Source organism: Urocampus carinirostris, chromosome 1 (genome assembly GCF_059441175.1).
Source record: "Urocampus carinirostris isolate Australia breed hairy pipefish chromosome 1, RoL_Ucar_1.0, whole genome shotgun sequence".
In the NCBI taxonomy this organism is placed as follows: Eukaryota; Metazoa; Chordata; class Actinopteri; order Syngnathiformes; family Syngnathidae; genus Urocampus; species Urocampus carinirostris.
Window position 1 is genome coordinate 8,748,624 of NC_142349.1, and position 18,877 is coordinate 8,767,500.

General features: G+C 41.0%; 1 protein-coding gene across 1 annotated transcript in view; it reads left to right on the top strand.

Moving 5' to 3' along the window:
- Window positions 1-451: 451 nt before the first annotated feature.
- The window catches only part of xylt2 (xylosyltransferase II), a 25,506-nt gene continuing 7,080 nt past the window's right edge, over window positions 452-18,877 (top strand). Inside the window, exons 1-9 of the mRNA XM_088320025.1 lie at window positions 452-638; window positions 8,040-8,583; window positions 10,748-10,926; window positions 11,855-12,057; window positions 12,430-12,510; window positions 14,146-14,362; window positions 15,046-15,222; window positions 15,290-15,546; window positions 15,661-15,856. Coding sequence (XP_088176151.1) covers window positions 507-638; window positions 8,040-8,583; window positions 10,748-10,926; window positions 11,855-12,057; window positions 12,430-12,510; window positions 14,146-14,362; window positions 15,046-15,222; window positions 15,290-15,546; window positions 15,661-15,856 — 1,986 coding nt within the window. The 5' untranslated portion in view covers window positions 452-506. The remainder of the gene's footprint in view (window positions 639-8,039; window positions 8,584-10,747; window positions 10,927-11,854; window positions 12,058-12,429; window positions 12,511-14,145; window positions 14,363-15,045; window positions 15,223-15,289; window positions 15,547-15,660; window positions 15,857-18,877) is intronic.

Consider the following 18,877-nt stretch of genomic DNA (forward strand, 5'->3'; position numbering starts at 1 on the left):
AATTGTCTGTCTCTGTGTGCCCTGCGACTGGCTGGCAATCAGTTAAGGGTGTCCCCTGCCCACTGTCCGAAGATAGCTGGGATGGGCTCTAGCACTCCTGCGACCCTAATGAGGATAAGCGGTGCAGATAATGGATGGATGGATGGGAAGAAAACCGGAATGCCCAGAGGACCTCTGCACCATGAGGCTGCAACCATGCGCCATTATTATCTCTATATTAATTAATTTTATCAAATCATCGCACGTCACACAGTGAAATAAAATGTGCTGGAAAATAAACTTTTGTCTGGAGAACGTGTTTGGTGGTTTTCGGTTGCTAACTCCAATGGCGAGGGATTGGCGCCAGCAGGCTGTACTTGCCCAAGACACACCACAGAAAATGTTTTTATTTTTTCATTTCTTTCTTTCAAACGGAGCAGGCACGCAAGAGGAGTGCGTGCGCGCGCGCGCGGGCGTGCGCATGCGAGTCAGAATGCGCCACCACAACTTGATTAGTCGCAGAAAAAATGGTGGCCAGCATCAGAGTGCAGAAGCTCCTCCGACGTTATAAACTCGCAATTGCCGCTGCTTTAACCATCCTCCTGATTCAAGGTCTCGTCATTTGGAGCCTCAAAAGTCTAGAAGAGGGAGAAACGGAGGTAAGCAACGGTCCAGACCGGTTATTTAACGGTACGACGAGGTTTCCCTTGGCTTGTTTGGAGCTAGCTAGCCGCTAGCTTAGCTCAACGTCACTTGGGGACAGGGTTATAGCCGGCTAAGGAAGGTAAAGAAAGATGGTTCCCTATCGAAACATTGCTTGGTGTTGTGAACCAGCTTGTGCTTACTTGAGGACTTGATAAAGTCAACGCTAAAGGCTCACAACTGATAATGTCGCCTAGACGACGCAGGTAGGGGTAGCATCATTTTGTCATGCACTCTAGTGCCTGGGCAGTCTTTTTTTCATGAATTGTGATGAAGTACTAATGAACTAAAACGGAACATGCGCTGACAAGCTATGTATTGCATTTAAATATTTTTGCAGTATATTTTGATGTCAGAGTTGCAACCAAAGATTTTATAGTTAATTGAAGTATCTGTATATTGTCTTTTCCGTCATTTAGACAACCCGAAATTATTCTCATTTCAATCTGTTCATCTTAAAGCACAACATAAACTGCGTGTATCGTTCTGCTAATATAACATTCTTGATCATTTATTTAACAGGGTTCCGTAAAAAAATGGGAAAAATGTTGATCTTTAGATTCTAGAGTAAAAGCAAAATTGCTGGGGTCTGCCCGAAGTGTCCACCTCCAAATGAATGTCTTATCGGAAAATAAAACTACCACGAAAGAGTCAATTTGTGGAAAATTAAGATTCATAACACCCATGTTTGTGTTTTTCTAAAAGTAGCCAAATAATTAGCTGACTATGCAGTTGTAGAATGGTTAATTATTTGTTGCTGCCCCAGAAATTGTTCAAAATGATTCATAGTTAGTGCGAGTGGTGTTTTGTCAAAGTGCATCCTGTGATTAACCGGTGACCACTCCAGTCTGCACACAGCCTCTTGCACAAAGTAAATCAAATTGTCTCCATATTCCCTCCGTATCTGATGTTGGTAGTAATGATTGCAAACGTAAGGTTTTTATCCCAAAAGCAAAACTGAACTCAAACTTGACATGACAGTTGTACAAACAGTGTAATTCATGGGTAAACAGCAGACTAGTATTGCTTCACCTACTTAAATCTACTTTCTCCTGATTCCAATCTTAACTTTTAAATTACTGTTCTGTATTTCCTAACCGTGATTTGGCATTTATGGAATGTTGAGTCCACATTACTAGATTGTGAAACAACCGGGTCATCCGTTTCAAGAACATAAACTCTGTTCTCCATATAACACTTGGAATTTCCTTGAGGCAAAGTGGCAGGTTGTTAACTTTGTGACCTATGGAGGCATGTTTAGGCACTCAAGTAGTGTTTCTCTACCTTTCCGCTCTGACACTGCAATGTTACCTTAAACCTGATTTTAAAGCTGACTATGTATGGTAGCACCACTACTAGTATGTTCTGGCTATTTGTGGTTGCCAGAGAAAGAGCGGTATAGTAGAAATTCCAAGGTTGACCCAAATTTGTTTTGGGCCACGCGGTGGAAAGAAGCACTACAGTAATGTCCTATACTCGGAAAAAGGTGCACACAATACAGAATCTAACTCACAGCAATGTCTGGATATTTTTGAACATCCCGAAATAAATATTCGCATGTACCGTTTTTCTTAAGTTGAATAGTCGTAAGTAGGGGAGCGTCTATTTGGTAGTTAGCCCTCCCCTTTCGATTAACACTTTTTCCACGGTCAGGGTCGGTGCATGCAAGTTTTATTAATGCACAAAGCGCGAAGTTACATCAAACTTGCGTCTTCCTCGACACATACATTTCACCTGTTTCACTCTTACCTTTACTGCTTAGGCGCCCCTGGTGACCGTTAAAAAATGCATAAACCGCAAGGTTAAAAGCTTGGGGGAAAAGTTGCGTCTTATGGTCCGAATTTTACGCTAAAAAAAACTTTCTATAAAAGCTGCGAATTTTAAACTAATATTACATCGCTCGAACACTGGAGAAAATAAGCTCCCTAAAGGCCCGGTCACACAGCCTTTCACGGGCGTATCGAGGCTGAATCACGGCCAGAAATTTCTGCCTGTGGAGCAGACGCTGTGGAAAATGTGCAAAATTGGCCAAACCCGCTGTTTACCCGTGGTATGCCCGCGAAACAGACGCCGGCGACTGTATCACGGGTAACCGCGGCTGCATCGCGTTTGACCGTGCTTACACGTGGTACACACGCTAATGCACGTGATAACACCGCGATACAGGCGCAGAACAAACTAGCTATGACCGTGCTCCACCCGCCATTACCCGCTAAAATTTCGCGTCCTACCCGCGTGTAACTACGTCTTGGCCGCGGCCGTAGCAAGTCCTAGCACGTTCGTACCGCGTCTTTACCTCGTGTGTACCACGTGTGCCGCCCGCGGTTACCCGTGGTCTAAAGTTTTGAGCAGCGCAAAACTTTTTCTCGCGGCCAACCGCGTGTGAATTTCTTATCACATGTAAAGCACTGCTGTATCTCGTCTGTATCACGATCTCAAAGCGTCCAACAGCGTCTGCTTCACGGGCAGAAATTTCTGGCCGTGATTCAGCCTCGATTCGCCCGTGATAGGCTGTGTGACCGGGCCTTAATGCAATGAAAATGCAAGTCCCAGACCAACATTCAAGAGACAAAGAAGGTGACAAGGACCAGACAATCATTTTGCAGGAATAGTGGCTCACACAGTCAATGAGAAAGGACCACAACACGGTCAAAATGAGCGAGATGAAGGACACCCAGCAGACCCACTCAAAGCATGCTGAAAGATTTGTAGACAGGCCCTCATCTTCGGTCTTTGGGAGGTATTTTGGTTACTTAAGAGTCTGATTTTTCTTTTAAATGCTCCTTTTTGTAATTTGTTGCTGGACAATGTCATAATGTTGGTGCTCCACCTTTTTTCAATTCCCAACAAAAAAACTGCTACTTATTCCAACAAATATGAATTCAATAGAATACATGGCTCTGTTTTGGAACTTGCCATTTGGTGCTGTCTTTTTTTTTTTTTTGATGTTGCTAATGCCATTTTACCCCTATGCTGAATACTATTTACACTCAGAAACTACAGAATTTTAACAAGGGATTGATAAGGTGCATTTTTTATTTGTTTGATTCATCAATTGAACGCTGTAGAGACCAAATTTGAAGTGCTCACTGCTGGGTAGAATTATTGTGAATTCATTCTGTTTCTGCTGTTCCACTTCCACTTTCGGATCTGTTGCACACAGGTTGAAACATGCATTTGTAACGAAAAACCCAGTTGAATCAGCTGAATCACACATTGTACCCTGTCAGATGCGTCACAATGACCCTTGACAGGGATGCCCAGTAGGTATTGTAGTTTTTATGAAAACTAAAGCCTTTGGGCTTTTAAGGTTTTAGGGTACACCTTTTTCTTCATCTTAAGAAATGTGAAACTGGACCATAATTTTTCATGCTGTAGGATTATGCTCAGCGATGCGTGCTTGAACTCTCTGATTTTAGGCTTTAGAATTCAACTTCATTGCCACTCCCCTTCTGTCAAAGGCCATTGCAGGTGATTTGAACAACAGTATTTCAAACCTTTTGGGCTTTGCATAAACTTACTTCGTTTTGAGTCCAATAATGCTGGAATGTGCCAGTCAATTTTAAGCAGCCTTTATTGTTATCAAGTCTTTATAATGTGATGTTATTTTAAAAGCTTTCAAGAGGGGAAGGACTGAGATATAAAAGTCCTTATCAGCATTAGCTGGAACTTCACACTCGGTTTTGCTGGCTTCTTTGTAGAATGGCGATTCTTTTAGATGGATTTTTCTCGTTAATTGGAACACGGAAAGAGTGACTTTGCTTTGAATCACCACTTTCTGGCATCGCTGTGTTAATTAAAAGCTGTGCAAATGCTTGATAAGAAAAATGGAAATGCTATGTAATATTAGGATGTTCTTCATTGCAAAAACATTTGCTCATGAAAGTGTTTTATACATTAATTAGTGTTTGAAGAAAAATACTTGTCAAGTTTTACTTGGTGAAGAGAAATTATTGTCCATAAATGATGCAATTTATCTTTTCGAAAAATATGTTGTTATAAATGTGTAGCAATATGTGTTGTTACTATACAGAAATGGTTTCACCCATTGTTGTTGTGGCAGAAAAATACAATGCCGTGCTAAAGTATTTGGCCCCTTCCTGACTTCTGCTTTTTTTTGCATATTTATCACTCTTAAAGGTTTTAGATCATCAAACCAATTTTAATATCCTGGAGAGACAATGCTAGGAAAGACAAAATGATGTTTTGAAACTGTGGCAGTGTAAATAGAAATGTAATGTTTAGGATAATTGGTAATGAGTCTTTTGCAACGCTGTGGAGTAATTTTGGCCCACTGTTCTTTCAAAAAAAAAACTCTAATCTGCCATGTTTTTTGGGTTTTCTTGCATGAACTGCCCGTTTAAGGTCACAACACACTGACACAGAATCTCAATTGGATTTTAACCTGGACTTTGACTCTGCCACCCCAATTTATTTATTTATTTATTTATTTAGCCATTCTGAGCTGAACTAGCTGGTGTGCTTCGGATCGTTGTCCTGCTTCATGATCCAAGAGTACGAGGGCACAAACTGATGGCTGGGTTTCTATTTTTGGTAAACAACAGAATTCTTTATTCCAACAAGCACAGGAAGTTGTCCTGGTCCTGAGGCAGCAGAGCAGCCCCAGTTAAGCTCAGTGTCCACGACTCCACTATAAGAACAACACTGGCCAAAAATGGCATCAATGTATCAGGCGCAAACCACTGCTGTCACTATAAAAGAATGCATCGTCTCACATTTGCCAAAAGGCATTTTGATTATCCTGAGGACTTTTGAAGAAACTTTCTGTGAACTGATTTGTTAAAAATGTAACTTTTTGGAAGGTGTGCAGTCTGTTACATCTGGACAAAAAAGGCACAGCATTTGACAAAAAGGAAATTTTGCCAACATCAAATGGTGGTGGTGGCAGTGCGATTGTCAGTGGCTGCTTACGTGCCTCAGAACAAGGACAACTTGCTGTGATTGACTAAATAATGAATTCTGGTGTTTACCAGAAGGTCCGAAAGGATAACGTCCAGCCATCAGTTCATGCCTTTGGCTCTTGGATCATGCAGCAGGACAACAACCTGAAACACACTAAGTCCACCTCTGCATGGCACTATTAGGTTCAGCAAGCAATTACTTTTCCGCACAGGGCCAGATAGGTTTTGATTTTTTTGTGTCTTAATAAATATAATCAACATTTCAAAACTACATTTTGTATTTCCTTGTGTTGACTCTGTTATATTAAAATGTGTTTGATGATCTGAAACCTTTTTGAGTGATAAATATGCAAAATCCACAAACATCAGAAAGGGGGAAAATACTTTTTTCACAGTACTGTAAAAAAAGCTCTATTTTATGTGATTGTGCTGTAATTTTTTCCCAACAAGTTTACTGGCTTACTCGTGTATTATTTTGCCTTGTACACCACCACAGAGCTCTGGGCATTGCCTGTTTATTTCTTCCATGAGCATTAGTCTCTCGAGCGGTGGGCGGAAAGGCACCTTGGGAGCTGACACGTCAACCGTGCTCACTCATTTGCGGTCCTCCTCCTGAGTGCACAGTATGATATTTTAGGAAAGTCTGATTGCCTTTTGTAATGTCAAAATGCATAGTGAGGCTGAGTATCTTTCCAAAGATTAAAGTTAGTGTATTTAGACTGTAAATGGTAGATGTCTATACATTTCTGCTGGATGGCGGAGATCCGCAACAATTCAAGCTGTTAAAAATGTCGCGGCTTTATTGCGCGAGTGGAATGTGTGTGGACACGTCACTGCTCACCAGTAATTGTTATTCCCACTTCAGTCTTTGCCACAAGGCGATGGTGGAGCTTTCAGCAGTAATTCATAGGATTTATGCTCCTAACTGTTTACACCTATTTCCCAAAAGTGTACTGTCACGTTGTTCCAGTAAAGGAAAAACAAAATCAAAAGATCAACATAGCTGAAATCAAGTGTGACTAATGTGTACTTTTTAAGGTTTACTGAAATCTTAAATGTGTGATCAATATATATTGTACTATCTGGACTGTATAGCACTTAAGTTCATCAGAAATATAATTGTGCAGCTTTTACTCCAGTGCCCATTATGTACAGAAAAAAATGGAAATGCATGTCTTTGTATTATCATAATTACACAACCATTTATCAGACAATATTAATCACTGAGCAAAATTGCCTAATAATGGTGGCAACGGGGATCGAACCAAATAACAATGCTAATAGCACCGATTTCCAAGCACCCGACCACTAGGCCAGAGACATTTATGGTGTCGCAAAAGGGAATAGGTTTTATCTCACTATTAAACTGTTTCTAGTCATGGTACCAGACACAAATGTTAGAGAAGGGAAAATACAAAAAGTGAAAAAAAAATCTGTATGAAATTTTCCTTTCATAGCTCAAACTAAGAATTGTAAGGGACAGAAGTTGTTTAATATGGCCATGCGTTTATGTATTTTAGGACGACCAAATAACTTCCCACAGTCCCTTTTTCTTCATTCGGTTTAGAATCTCATGCGCTTCGTAAAGACTTTGTAAGTCAGTGATACAATATTGTATTTCAGTGGTCCCCTGTTTAATGTCTGACAATATTCTTGCGCCCGGCCCATATAATAACATCAACAACTTGGTACTTTGACTAAAATAGTATGGTGATGACATAAAATATAATGCCTTTTAATGTGTCATTTGTATCCCTAGTAATTTAGTGAGTAGGATCCTGTGTTCTCCCCGCTACGGTCCAGGTTTGATTCCTATTGTATCCAACTTTGGTGATTGTGATCAGGGATGTATTTTGACTGATCAATTAATGCAAAATATCGAACTTATTTTTTTAGGGCAACTCTAACCTTACTGTAATTTTAATCCTTTGCGCTTTATAATCTGGTGGCCTTACATAGAAAAGAAATATCACAAACGATGAATTTTTGGGGGATCGCCTTATCCGGTGCGCCTCATAGTGTGCAAAATATGGTATATATTTTTGTGATCTTCGCTTGATTCTGGATAGACAAATGACCAACTCGGTAGCCTAGATGGTAGGGCGCCCGCTCCGAGACTGGGAGGTCGCTGGTTCAAGCCTCGGCCGAGTCATAACTAATACTTACAACATTGGTATTCATTGCCTCCCTGTTTGGCGCTCGGCATTAAGGGTTGGAATTGGGGGGTTTGGTCACCGAATGACTCCCAACACTGCAGGTCTAAAAACCCGGCGCCGATCGAAGGCGACGCGTCACGTCGAGAGGTTCGCATGTCAAATGATTCCTGGTATATATCATGTTTATGGTCTATAATGGCTGAATAAATAAATAAACAAATACAAATATATGTATGTTATGATTTCGTTAATTTTGCTTATTTTCACTTTTTTGTCTTAGAAAAAAACAAGACGGTCTAAACTGCCAGACAACAACAGCCAGGACCACAAGAAGGATGGAGCACCTTTAGAGCGACACAATCTGTTGTCTGTCAGTAACCAGGGCAGTTGGAAGGGCTGGCTGGAAAGGACTGGAGGGACAGCAGGCACCGCTCTGAGGAAAGGGACCCGCCGAAGACAAGGAAAGCCTGCAATTTGGCTGATAAATCCCCTTGAGCAGGGGCAGGCAGGCACCGGATTGGACGGTGTAGCACCACATGACCCATCCAGTAATTCCAGTCACATGCGAGGTGGTGCTGATGGGTTGATGGCTGCAAAATTACCTGCTGCTGCCTTACAAGGGGAGCCAGGCAGCGTCGATGGGGCAAACCAATCTCCCAGCAGTGACTTTGAACCCAAATGTGACATCATAGGCAAGGATGCGTGGTCGGCCCTACACAGGGCCGGGTCCCAGCAATGTCGCCAGGACATCGCCAATATTGTCTGCATGCATCAGGCCGGGCAGCTCATGCCAGATGCCCTTCCACAGTTCTGCCCACAACTGGGTGAGAACCCACCACAAAATCTACCATTACAGTGGTACCTCATTTTTATGAGCATCTCTAAACAAGATAATTTCGACATACGAGTTGTATTTCGAAGAACTTTCTTGCTCCGTATACTATGGAAAATCAAGGTCACGAGCATTCGCAGAAGCTAGCTTAGGACCGCTAACCGCTTATGACTGCTCACTGTCAGCATTAGCTCGTTAACCTCAGCTAATTCCACCCATTATTAAGGTTGCAATTCCCCTTAATAGGCGATAATAAACCTTACAAACACAACGTGGCCCCCTATTTACTCACTGACAGTGTAGAATAATGCAGCAGTATTTTAAACTAAGAAAGATTGTCGTCTGCTACCAGTGACTGAGACCAGCAGGATTAGAGCCGAAATGAGCAAGACGAGATAGGTCATTTAAAAATAAATACATTTGCAGTGTAAACATTGTTATACAGTGTACAAAATTTGTAATGATCAAAAAAACAATACATTTGTGAAAAACATGTTGATAGGTATTTGAAAACCCCCACGCCTTCTTCCTCCGCAACCCGTGTTAATGCGACTGCCCCCATGGTAATTGCTCTTGATAAGCTCGCATTTTATTTCGTTTATATCATCTTGTTTATCTTATCACTGTATCATTACTGTATTTTTCTTAAATGCCCATTGAATGTGTTCCAAGTAATCAGTAAGATGATTTTAACAGCTATTTGGGGTTCACTTGGATGCTTTTGGGAGGACTATAATGGACCAATTATTTTTTCAACCCCGATGGGCTGTCAGACTGTTGAGAGGAATACGTGTCTTCACAATGTCACCAGTCACTGAAATACGTTATGCCACAAATCATTGTAAAGCTTAAATTTAAGGGACTTAAGATATGAAGATACCGTTTCAAAATGCATTCATCACCGAAAAAACTAGAAAACTGGGGTTGCTCACCAAAAACTTGCTATGATCGTCAGCCAATGAGACGATTCTTCGCAAATATGGTCTTGTTACATTCACTAGCCCAGTAAATCCAAGATTGTAAAGTATTTAAAATCCGCCTAGACGCATTTCTGCATTGTTTGTCGATCCTTGTTTTAATCCGTTTGTTTCACCCCATGATTCTCTTTTTAAAAGTAAACAGACTCGTTAGAGTTCCAAAACGGCCGTTGGCTCCTAACCTTTTGATTGACACTACTCTCAACCAAATGCAAGCTTTTTTTCACGGTCCTTAGCTTGTGATAGCCTATGAAAGCCTGTATTGAGAAAACTAACATGAATCTTCAAAAATAAAATCCTCAGCCAGTAGTTAGCGATTGATATTCCCAACATAAATGTATGCATATTTACAGTGTGCATTCAAATCAGAGCCGAAAATAGATGCGCAGAATGGAACTCGGGATCCATTTTTACACGCGATTATCACGCGCAAGTACAATCAGTGATTCACGTTTCGAAAGAGGATTAAACCATTTACAACTCTTCCACAATGTTTAAAAGTTAGCCAAAGTAAAATACATGTTTGCAGAGGTTATAGAGCGGTAGACTGATGGTCTTCAAATGGCCACTTTTGGAAACGCTTTGGCATACCTGGAGAAAAATGTGTAAAATACAATTTTAGTTTTTCAGATTGTGATCATATTTGACCTGGGTCTAGGTAAGGATTCATAGTATTGTCCCAGCTGTTTTCCAGTTTAGATGCCCATGCAACACTCTTCTTTGTACAACATTTTAGGCAAGTATAAAAACTTCCTGTTTCTGTGTGTTCCAGCTTAGATTATTCAATGCTAGTAGCACTTGCAATGATTATTTCAGTTCGGGACAAAACCTTAGTGTGATATCTCTCAAAAGAGACCAAAACTGTCCATATCCTCCAAACGGTTCAAGAACACCATTCAATTAACTTTGGGTATGTCTTGGATTAATATTTTAGGCGACTTTTGCAGGATTGTTGAGGGATTCATTATTTCATATCAGGAAGGTTCGGTTGTTGCACGAGCAATTCGATCTACGAGCAAAATCGATAAACAAATTAAGTTCGTATGAAAAGGTACCCCTATTTCTTTTTGTAATGCAGATTTTCATCTTGTTAAATAATATCTGTAATGCAAGTACAAATAGTGGAGGTTTTATCAGTGGTTATTCATATCTATCTACAATTTTGATATTCTTCATTAGGTGTATCAAGTGCTGCTCAGTCAGTAGGCGAGTTGGACAACAGCCAGGTAGCCAAGGTAAAGAACCCTGTCCGCGTGGTTTTCGTTTTGATGGTCCATGGCCGCTCTGTACGCCAGCTCAAACGTCTGATTAAAGCAATATACCATGCAGATCACTTCTACTACGTCCATGTTGACGAGGTAAGATGATACTTCACTGGCATACAGTGTAAATGGGTACCCAATTTTTATGAAATGGTTGAAAAAAAAATATTCTGCTCATGCAGTTAATATTGTTGTTTTTTTTTTCTTGGTGTTGGATCTCCGGTGCTCAAAAATGAGTTTACATTCTCATCAGTATTATATAAGTTAGTTACATTTAACCTACAGGTCTGACAGCATGGTTGAGGGGATTAGAATAAAGGGCTGTTATTCTTAGCAGCTGGATTTAGTGATTGCCACCCTCACGTGTTGTAGGAATACCATAAGCCAAGCTGATGCTAGTTGAGGTAAACATTCGTTGAGCCAACAACTCGGATACTCCCTTTAAACTGGTGGATACATATATATTTTCGTGGAAACTGATTTGAGTGTGAATGGATTTTCAGTAATTGTGTCTTCAGATTTACCAATTGTATCCCCAAATTGTGTATTTCTTCAGACTGCTTACTAAAGAAAAACTTTAGTCACGTGTGCTGTTCTGGCAACAAGCTGCTGTTTATTCAGCAGATAATTCCAATGGTATTTTGTTGTTATTGTGAGTCATACAGTTCTAAAACAGTGGTAGTGGTTGCACATACTTAGATGTTCCCCCGCGTAGTCCACGTTGATCTGTTTCCCCAGTGCCTAAACACCAATGATGTATCCAAATAGATAGATAGATACTTTATTCATCCCCGTAGTGGGGAAATTTACTAAGGAAATTCATAATTTTATCTTCAAGATACAGGTCTTATTGGTAGTTTAATGATTTATGTAGCAACTTTTCTTTGTAATGGTTGGGTTGAACGTCAATTAGTCATTGTGTCATCTTTGGCGCATTAAGTGCAAAATATCTCAACAGAAAGTTGATGAAAGCTGTGTGTACTTGTTACAAAAAACACCCTCATTTACACTTTTGATCTTCTAGCGATCTGGCTACATGCATCGAGAGGTCTTGCAAATATCCCAGCAATACCCAAATATACGTGCAACGCCCTGGAGAATGGTGACCATCTGGGGTGGGGCCAGCCTACTAAAGGCCTACCTGCGCAGCATGCAGGACCTCCTTTCCATGCTCGACTGGAAGTGGGATTTTTTCATCAATCTCAGCGGGACAGACTTCCCAACCAGGCTAGTCCGCCAAGTTTTTTTTGAAGTAAATTGCTACACAAATATTGTTAAACACACATATATGATACGCCATAAAAAAATTCAAGTAGTTGTAATTTTCGCATATTATTTTGGTTTTCCCTAATGCTCTGCAGTCATTTCTCATGGAGATTCAATATGGATGTACCTTTTTAAGCGCTACATGGTGATCGTGATTCATCCCCTCATTTTTAATACACAATAGTTCAAATACCCTGCTAATGATTTTTTAGGGGAATGAACAAATGGGGATGAAATTAAATAGACTCAAAACTCTAATAGTTTCTAAAAATAAAGAGGAAGAAAATTATATGTATTTCTTTGGTAGTTTACTCAATACTCGCTTTGTTACAGGACACACGATGAACTAGTGGCCTTTTTATCACAGCACAGAGACAAGAACTTTCTTAAGTCCCATGGCAGAGAGAACTCCCGGTAAGACTTTGTGTTGTTAAATACATAAAAATATAATTGGAACTAAAAAAACGTGTTTTTTTCTCCTAAGCACTTTTTAGAATATTTAAGCTCCCTAAAATCATACAATTTGTGTTAACTAGTCATCACATTTTTCCAATGGTTTTATCTGCAATGGCACAATGACAAAATGCTCATACAAAACAGTGGCAGTTATGTAGCCAAGTCAAGTCACATTTATTTATATAGCCCTTAATCACAAAAATGTCTCAAAGGACTCCACAGGATTACAATTGCACAATTACCTGATCTTAAACCAACATGCGGGCAAGGAACAACTCAAAACCTCAGTGTGAGGAAAAAAGAGAAACCTTGAGAAAGGACCTCACATGTGGTAATCCCCCTTCCAGGATTGACCGGGGTGAATCACAATTAGCATTACTGTACACAGAATAGCACTAGGTAAGATGTTGAAGATGTCCGGAAAGTGCAGGACAGCAACGACGCCCCCAGCCTGTAAACTAGTCCAGAAAGTCTATGACGGCCACGACGCAGCTTCCCATCTCTGCCAGCTGGTAAATGCAGGGATTGACATGCTTCAGGTCAGACGCTGGTCCGCCGACTCATCTCAAATCGTCCTTCTCCCTTGTATCAGCCAGGCAGGCAATCGGAAAAAGACAGGACAATACAGAATATGAGGTGGGCATCAATCTTAAGCTTTGGAATAGAAGTGTGTCTTAAGCCTCGATTTAAAAACTTTCGTTGAGGTTGCAGCTCTTATCTCCAAATGCAGGGCATTCCATAACACCAGGGATGGAGAACGCTCTTGAGCCTGCAGACTTCTTGGCTCTCGGAGTCACAAGTAGACCGGCATTTTCCAAGCGCAGACTCCGTGCAGGAACATAGGGGGAAATCAAATCAGAGAGATAAGATGGTGCAAGCCCATGCAAACATTTATATGTTAATGAGAGAACCTTTAAGTCACGTCTTAAATGGACTAGGCGCCAGTGCAAGTTGGCCAATGCAGGAGTAATATGCTCAAACTTTTTGGTCTTAGTCAAAAGTCAAGCTGCCGCATTCTGAACCAGCTGCAAACTTTTACCACACTGGTTTGACCTACATTAAGATGATTATAATTATCTATAATCATTAATTAGGCTCTGTCTTGTTGAGATACTTCCTTGGTAAAGACATTAATCGATGGGGAACATTCACAAACCTTGGGGCAATCCAACAACTACTAGCACAATGGGGAGTGGGAGGGTTTTTGCATACCAAGGGCATCATCAACCTACAAATGTTATGGCATTCAGTCTAGAGGTAAGATCTTGGGTCCAAACCCACCTTACTCTCCACGTCTACGTGGCTTACGTCAGATGTCATTTTCGCTTTTCTCCAATAGCTTACAAGTTTTACAAACTTTTTTGGGGCCAAATATTTCACTATTTACATTTTCTATTTGGTGCCATTTCGTTGAGTTTTATTTCACCCCACTTTGCCGAAAGGCGCACTTCGGCGCCAAACCGTTCATTTCTGGGGTTCGGCTGGGTTCGGGCTTATATACCCACAGGCTTGGTCACTTCAGGCAGGATTTTTTAGGCCCGATCTTACCTCTTATTCAGTCTGTGTCTCTTGTTTTTTTTTTTTTTTTTGAAGATTTATTAGGAAGCAGGGCCTCAATCGTCTGTTCCATGAGTGTGACAACCACATGTGGCGCCTGGGAGAGCGCAGCATCCCTGATGGCGTGGAAGTATCCGGTGGCTCCGATTGGTTCGCACTCACCCACCGCTTCGTGGAGTATGTCATCAAGTCCCAGGACGACTTGGTGTCCGGACTGAAGCAGTTCTATTCTTATACTCTCCTCCCTGCTGAGGTAAGTTTGCCTGAGGTAGACCCTCATTCTTATAGAGCTTTTTATCTCTCAGCTGAACTCAGCATCAAGATCCTGTTACACTGATGTTCCCGATGCACATGATCTAAGGAAGCCTTCTTTAGAACTGGCAACTTTCACATGTGTGCCTGTGTTTAGTTTACCCACAATGCCCGGTGCACTGTACTCTTTTCAACGTGTGTGTTTCAAAGAGTAACGGACAGATTTTTAACATTTGACTTTTGGCAAATTTTATTACATTCAGGCGCACTGGATTATAACGTGAAACCCCCAAAAAATAGTCTTGTGATATTGATTTTTACTTATATAAGGCACACCTGACTATACAGTGCTTGGAATTAAAACATTTTTGCCGCTTTGACGCACCTGCTTGCTGCAAAGGTGCGCAAAGAGACTGACACTCAGGCATTGGCCCGGTATTGCAGTACCTCCGGGAACGGTGCATTCGTAATGATTGCAGCAAGGTTATAGGGCTAGGACCTTAGCTTGGCCATTTGGCTGAGAGTAAGTGTCCCGGCTCCAAGGCTTTGTAGCGTATTATGAACTGACTGATAACGGATAATGGATAATTGATAACGAAGATAGAACAATAACCCTTAAAAGTAACACACATATCACAGGTCTCTTTTTACATCACTGAAATTTTCTTTCCACCCTGTTCTCAGTCGTTCTTCCACACTGTGTTGGGGAACAGTCACATGTGTGACAGCTTAGTGGACAATAACCTCCGTGTGACCAACTGGAATCGTAAACTAGGCTGCAAATGCCAGTACAAGCACATTGTAGATTGGTGTGGCTGCTCTCCAAATGACTTCAAACCACCAGATTTAATTCGGATCCAGGTGAGTGAGTCAGTGCAAACGATTCTAACATGCTGCTTATAACCATTAATTGTGTTTTCAACTGCAGCAATTGTCACGACCTACTTTCTTTGCACGCAAATTTGAGTCTTCAGTAAACCAAGAAGCGATTGACATATTGGACACTCACCTGTACGGTCACTATGCACCTGGAACTGTTGCCATTAAGGCATACTGGGAGAACCAGTTTGAGCAGATGGATGGCGTGGGCTCACTCAGTGACGTGGCGCTCACTGCTTACGCTTCTCTGTTCCGGTTGGGCCTGAAAGGTCTTGCAACATCTCAGGGCATAAATGAGACATGCAGGTGTGGATAATTTTTGATGACATTGTGATTGCAATATTTGGTGATTGGTCCAATACTTAATATGTTGCCATCTAGTTTACTCACACTTGTTTTTTTTTCTCCCCGCAAAAACAGGTTTGAACCAATAGGGTACCCTCTGTCAGTGAACTTATACTTCTATGATGACCGCTTTCAAGGGTACTTGATACGTCAGGAGGTTCAGGCTGTGAGGTCGAAGGTGAAGGAGGAAATTGAGACGTGGGCTGTGCCGCAGAGGACATTGGTGCTTGTGAAAAATCTAAAGGAGTTTGAAAGGCTGAAAAATTTTGAGGTGAGCATACGTCATACCTATCAACAATGTTCCCTGTAATTTTTCACGGGTCTGAGCATTCACACAAAGTCGGTGAGCAACGCTTGAAACAACAGTGAGCAACAGCAATCCCAAGCGTGGCAACTAAATCATTATCAAAAATGTCCAAAACTTGACATCAAGTTACATTTTGCTGAGTTTCCGGCAATGCAAAAATTGTTTTCACTTTTGAATGAATTGACTAATGTATAATTGCAAAGATTGTACGGCCTACAAACGTAATTTGTTTTTACAACAATTCTTTCACAAGATTTCCATTTCTTTTTTTTTCTGGTATCTTTTGTCGCATAATACTAACATTTTGGGAGGTTTATTTAGTCGTTTGCACGATACACAACTGTATTTAATCACATTTTTCAGTGGTAGTACAATGTTGGCAACAAGATCCACTTGAAATAATTGGAAATTATTTAAATGCAACACAAACTTTTTCTTCTTTTTCCCTGTTCTTTTCTATTTTTTTTAATCCCTTTTAAAAAAAATCTCACTGTTTATTTTTCCCTAGCTGTTACTTTTTTCTTTTTGTTCTCTATTTCCTTTTTTCCTTTTATTTCTTTCTTTTCTTTTTTCTGGCTTTTTCCTTCTTTTTTCTCTTTTGTTTCTTTTTTTCTCAGCTTTTCATTACTTTTTCATTTTGGTATTTTTTCTTTTTTGTTCTATTCCCCCTTCCTTTAAGTCATGTTGTGCATAACTTTACATAACATTTGGTTATATAAGGATGAAAGAAGCAAAAACAACCCGAAGAGCAGTTTGGGACCCGAAATAGCCGGTTCCTTTTAGTGAGCCGAGCCGAAGAAGCCGGTTCTCGAAAAACTTAAAAAAACTCACACATGCAGTTTAGAGGCGCTGGATAGATTTTCTTGTGCCCTCAGAATGTGCAAGCAGTGCGCGATTGCGCACGCGCGCAGCTTAGAGGGAACACTGCCTATCAACCTCAGCGAATTGCTCCCCTTTATTAATGATTGTAATTGATGTATTAAGCGTTATTAAGCCTTACAAACTCAACATGGCACGTATTTATTATCAGCAAGACAAATAATTTAGAATAAAAACAAAGATCATTTGTACAAAGATTTGTTACCAAATAAACAACACCGATATTTCAGCATCTTTCTTTATTTCCAAACTTGCAGTAAACTAGTATTACTTATTACATGCATGCCAACCTTTTGCCCAAAAAAGCCATAGATGTTATTGCACACTAAAGGTACGATCTTTGGCTCGAGCCTGGCCTGAAATTTGGGTCGGGTTGGGCCTAAAATACCAATCATTAAGTTCGTGCCAAGCCTAGCTTCTCTCTCGCTAACTATTTAAAAACTGTCCACCCATCATTGTTCTTTGTTTACTTTTCGTTGTGGATGATCCGCACAGCGCACACGCTCGGCAGCACGCACGCTCAGCATTGCGCACGCTGAGCCGCACTTTCAGAGCCAGGGTAGCAAACAAGCGGGTGGGAAGTCGGCCAAAATCACCGGACTATAGAGCGCTACAGTGGGAACGTCAACAAAACAGTCAGATAGTTCAATCAAACTTATTAACCCGTTAACATTCCAACGAAAGAAGCAAATACGCGTCTCAGATGCGTACGGACACGGTGTCTGTACGATGTCACCAACCATTCAAATGTGTTATTCCACATATCATTAGGAAACTCTTGGGATTCAAGAAATGCCAACCATTTATTAGTTTCTATTTTCTTTTTCGCTGGCAACTGTGCCGACAGCAAAGTAAAAATTTCATTGTACAGGGAAACGTGGTTCTTGACTTTGCATTTGACAATAAACACATTGAATTTAATTGAACTGAATTTAAGGGTTATTGTTCTATCTTCTTTATTCATTATCCATTATCCGTTATCGGTCAGTTCATAATACCAGCTCAGTAGCCTAGATGGTAGTGTGCCCGCTTTGAGACTGGGAGGTCGCTGGTTCGCGCCTCGACCGAGACATACCTAATTGGTATAATGGCGGCGCCCTCTGGCTGCGGCTGCATCGACTCGCTACAACGGGTCAGGTGTATCGACATTTCGTTCTGTGTACATTGTTACAAAGAATGACAATACAAAGGAAATTATTATTATTATTATTATTAATACGCTACACAGCCTAGGGGTCAGGACACTTACTCTCAGCCAAAAGGCCAAGCTAAGGTCCTAAGCCCTAAAGCCTTGCTGCGATCATTATCCGTGAGGGGGTTTTTAAGGGTTATTGTTCTATCTTCGTTATTCATTATCCATTATCCGTTATCGGTCAGTTCATAATACGCTACAAAGCCTAGGAGCCGGGACACTTACTCTCAGCCAAAAGGCCAAGCTAAGGTCCTAGCCCTAAAGCCTTGCTGCGATCATTGCGAATGCACCGTTCCCGGAGGTACTGCAATACCGGGCCGATGCGTGGAGTGGACAGAGCAAGCTCTTATTCCATTTCCGGATTGCGGACTACTTTGCCTACGGCGCTGGCTGCTTGCCTTAGTTGCGAGACCTTGCCACTCAATATTGATCTATATATACGGCGCACTGTATTATAAGGCGCACGGTCAGCTATTCAAAAAATAAAGGCTTTTAGGTGTGCCTTATAGTCGTGAAAATACGGTAATTGGTCGTGCTCAAGTTGGTTCAGTCTTGAATACTGGCGGGGTCAGTCGGTCGGGCTGGAATTTTTAGACCTGAACTTACATCTATCCCACGATCCATTTTCATGTACGAAAAAACATTCCGTCTCCAGAATATTAAAAGACTAACAAACATGTGCTTGTTTTAAACTAGAATTGGCAAACGTTTACCAACCCTGAAATCTGATGTGATCGTTGGAATGGTTTAGTCACGCACAAGGACTTAGTCTCGCTTTAATATAAAGCAGCTGTAGACTAAAATACTAGTCTCGAGTCAACATTTAGTTTTTGTCGTTTAGATTTTGAAAGGCTGTAGGCATTTTTCCGGGGCGTAAAGTGGTATTCTAACACGTAGAGCATTAGTGTTGGCAA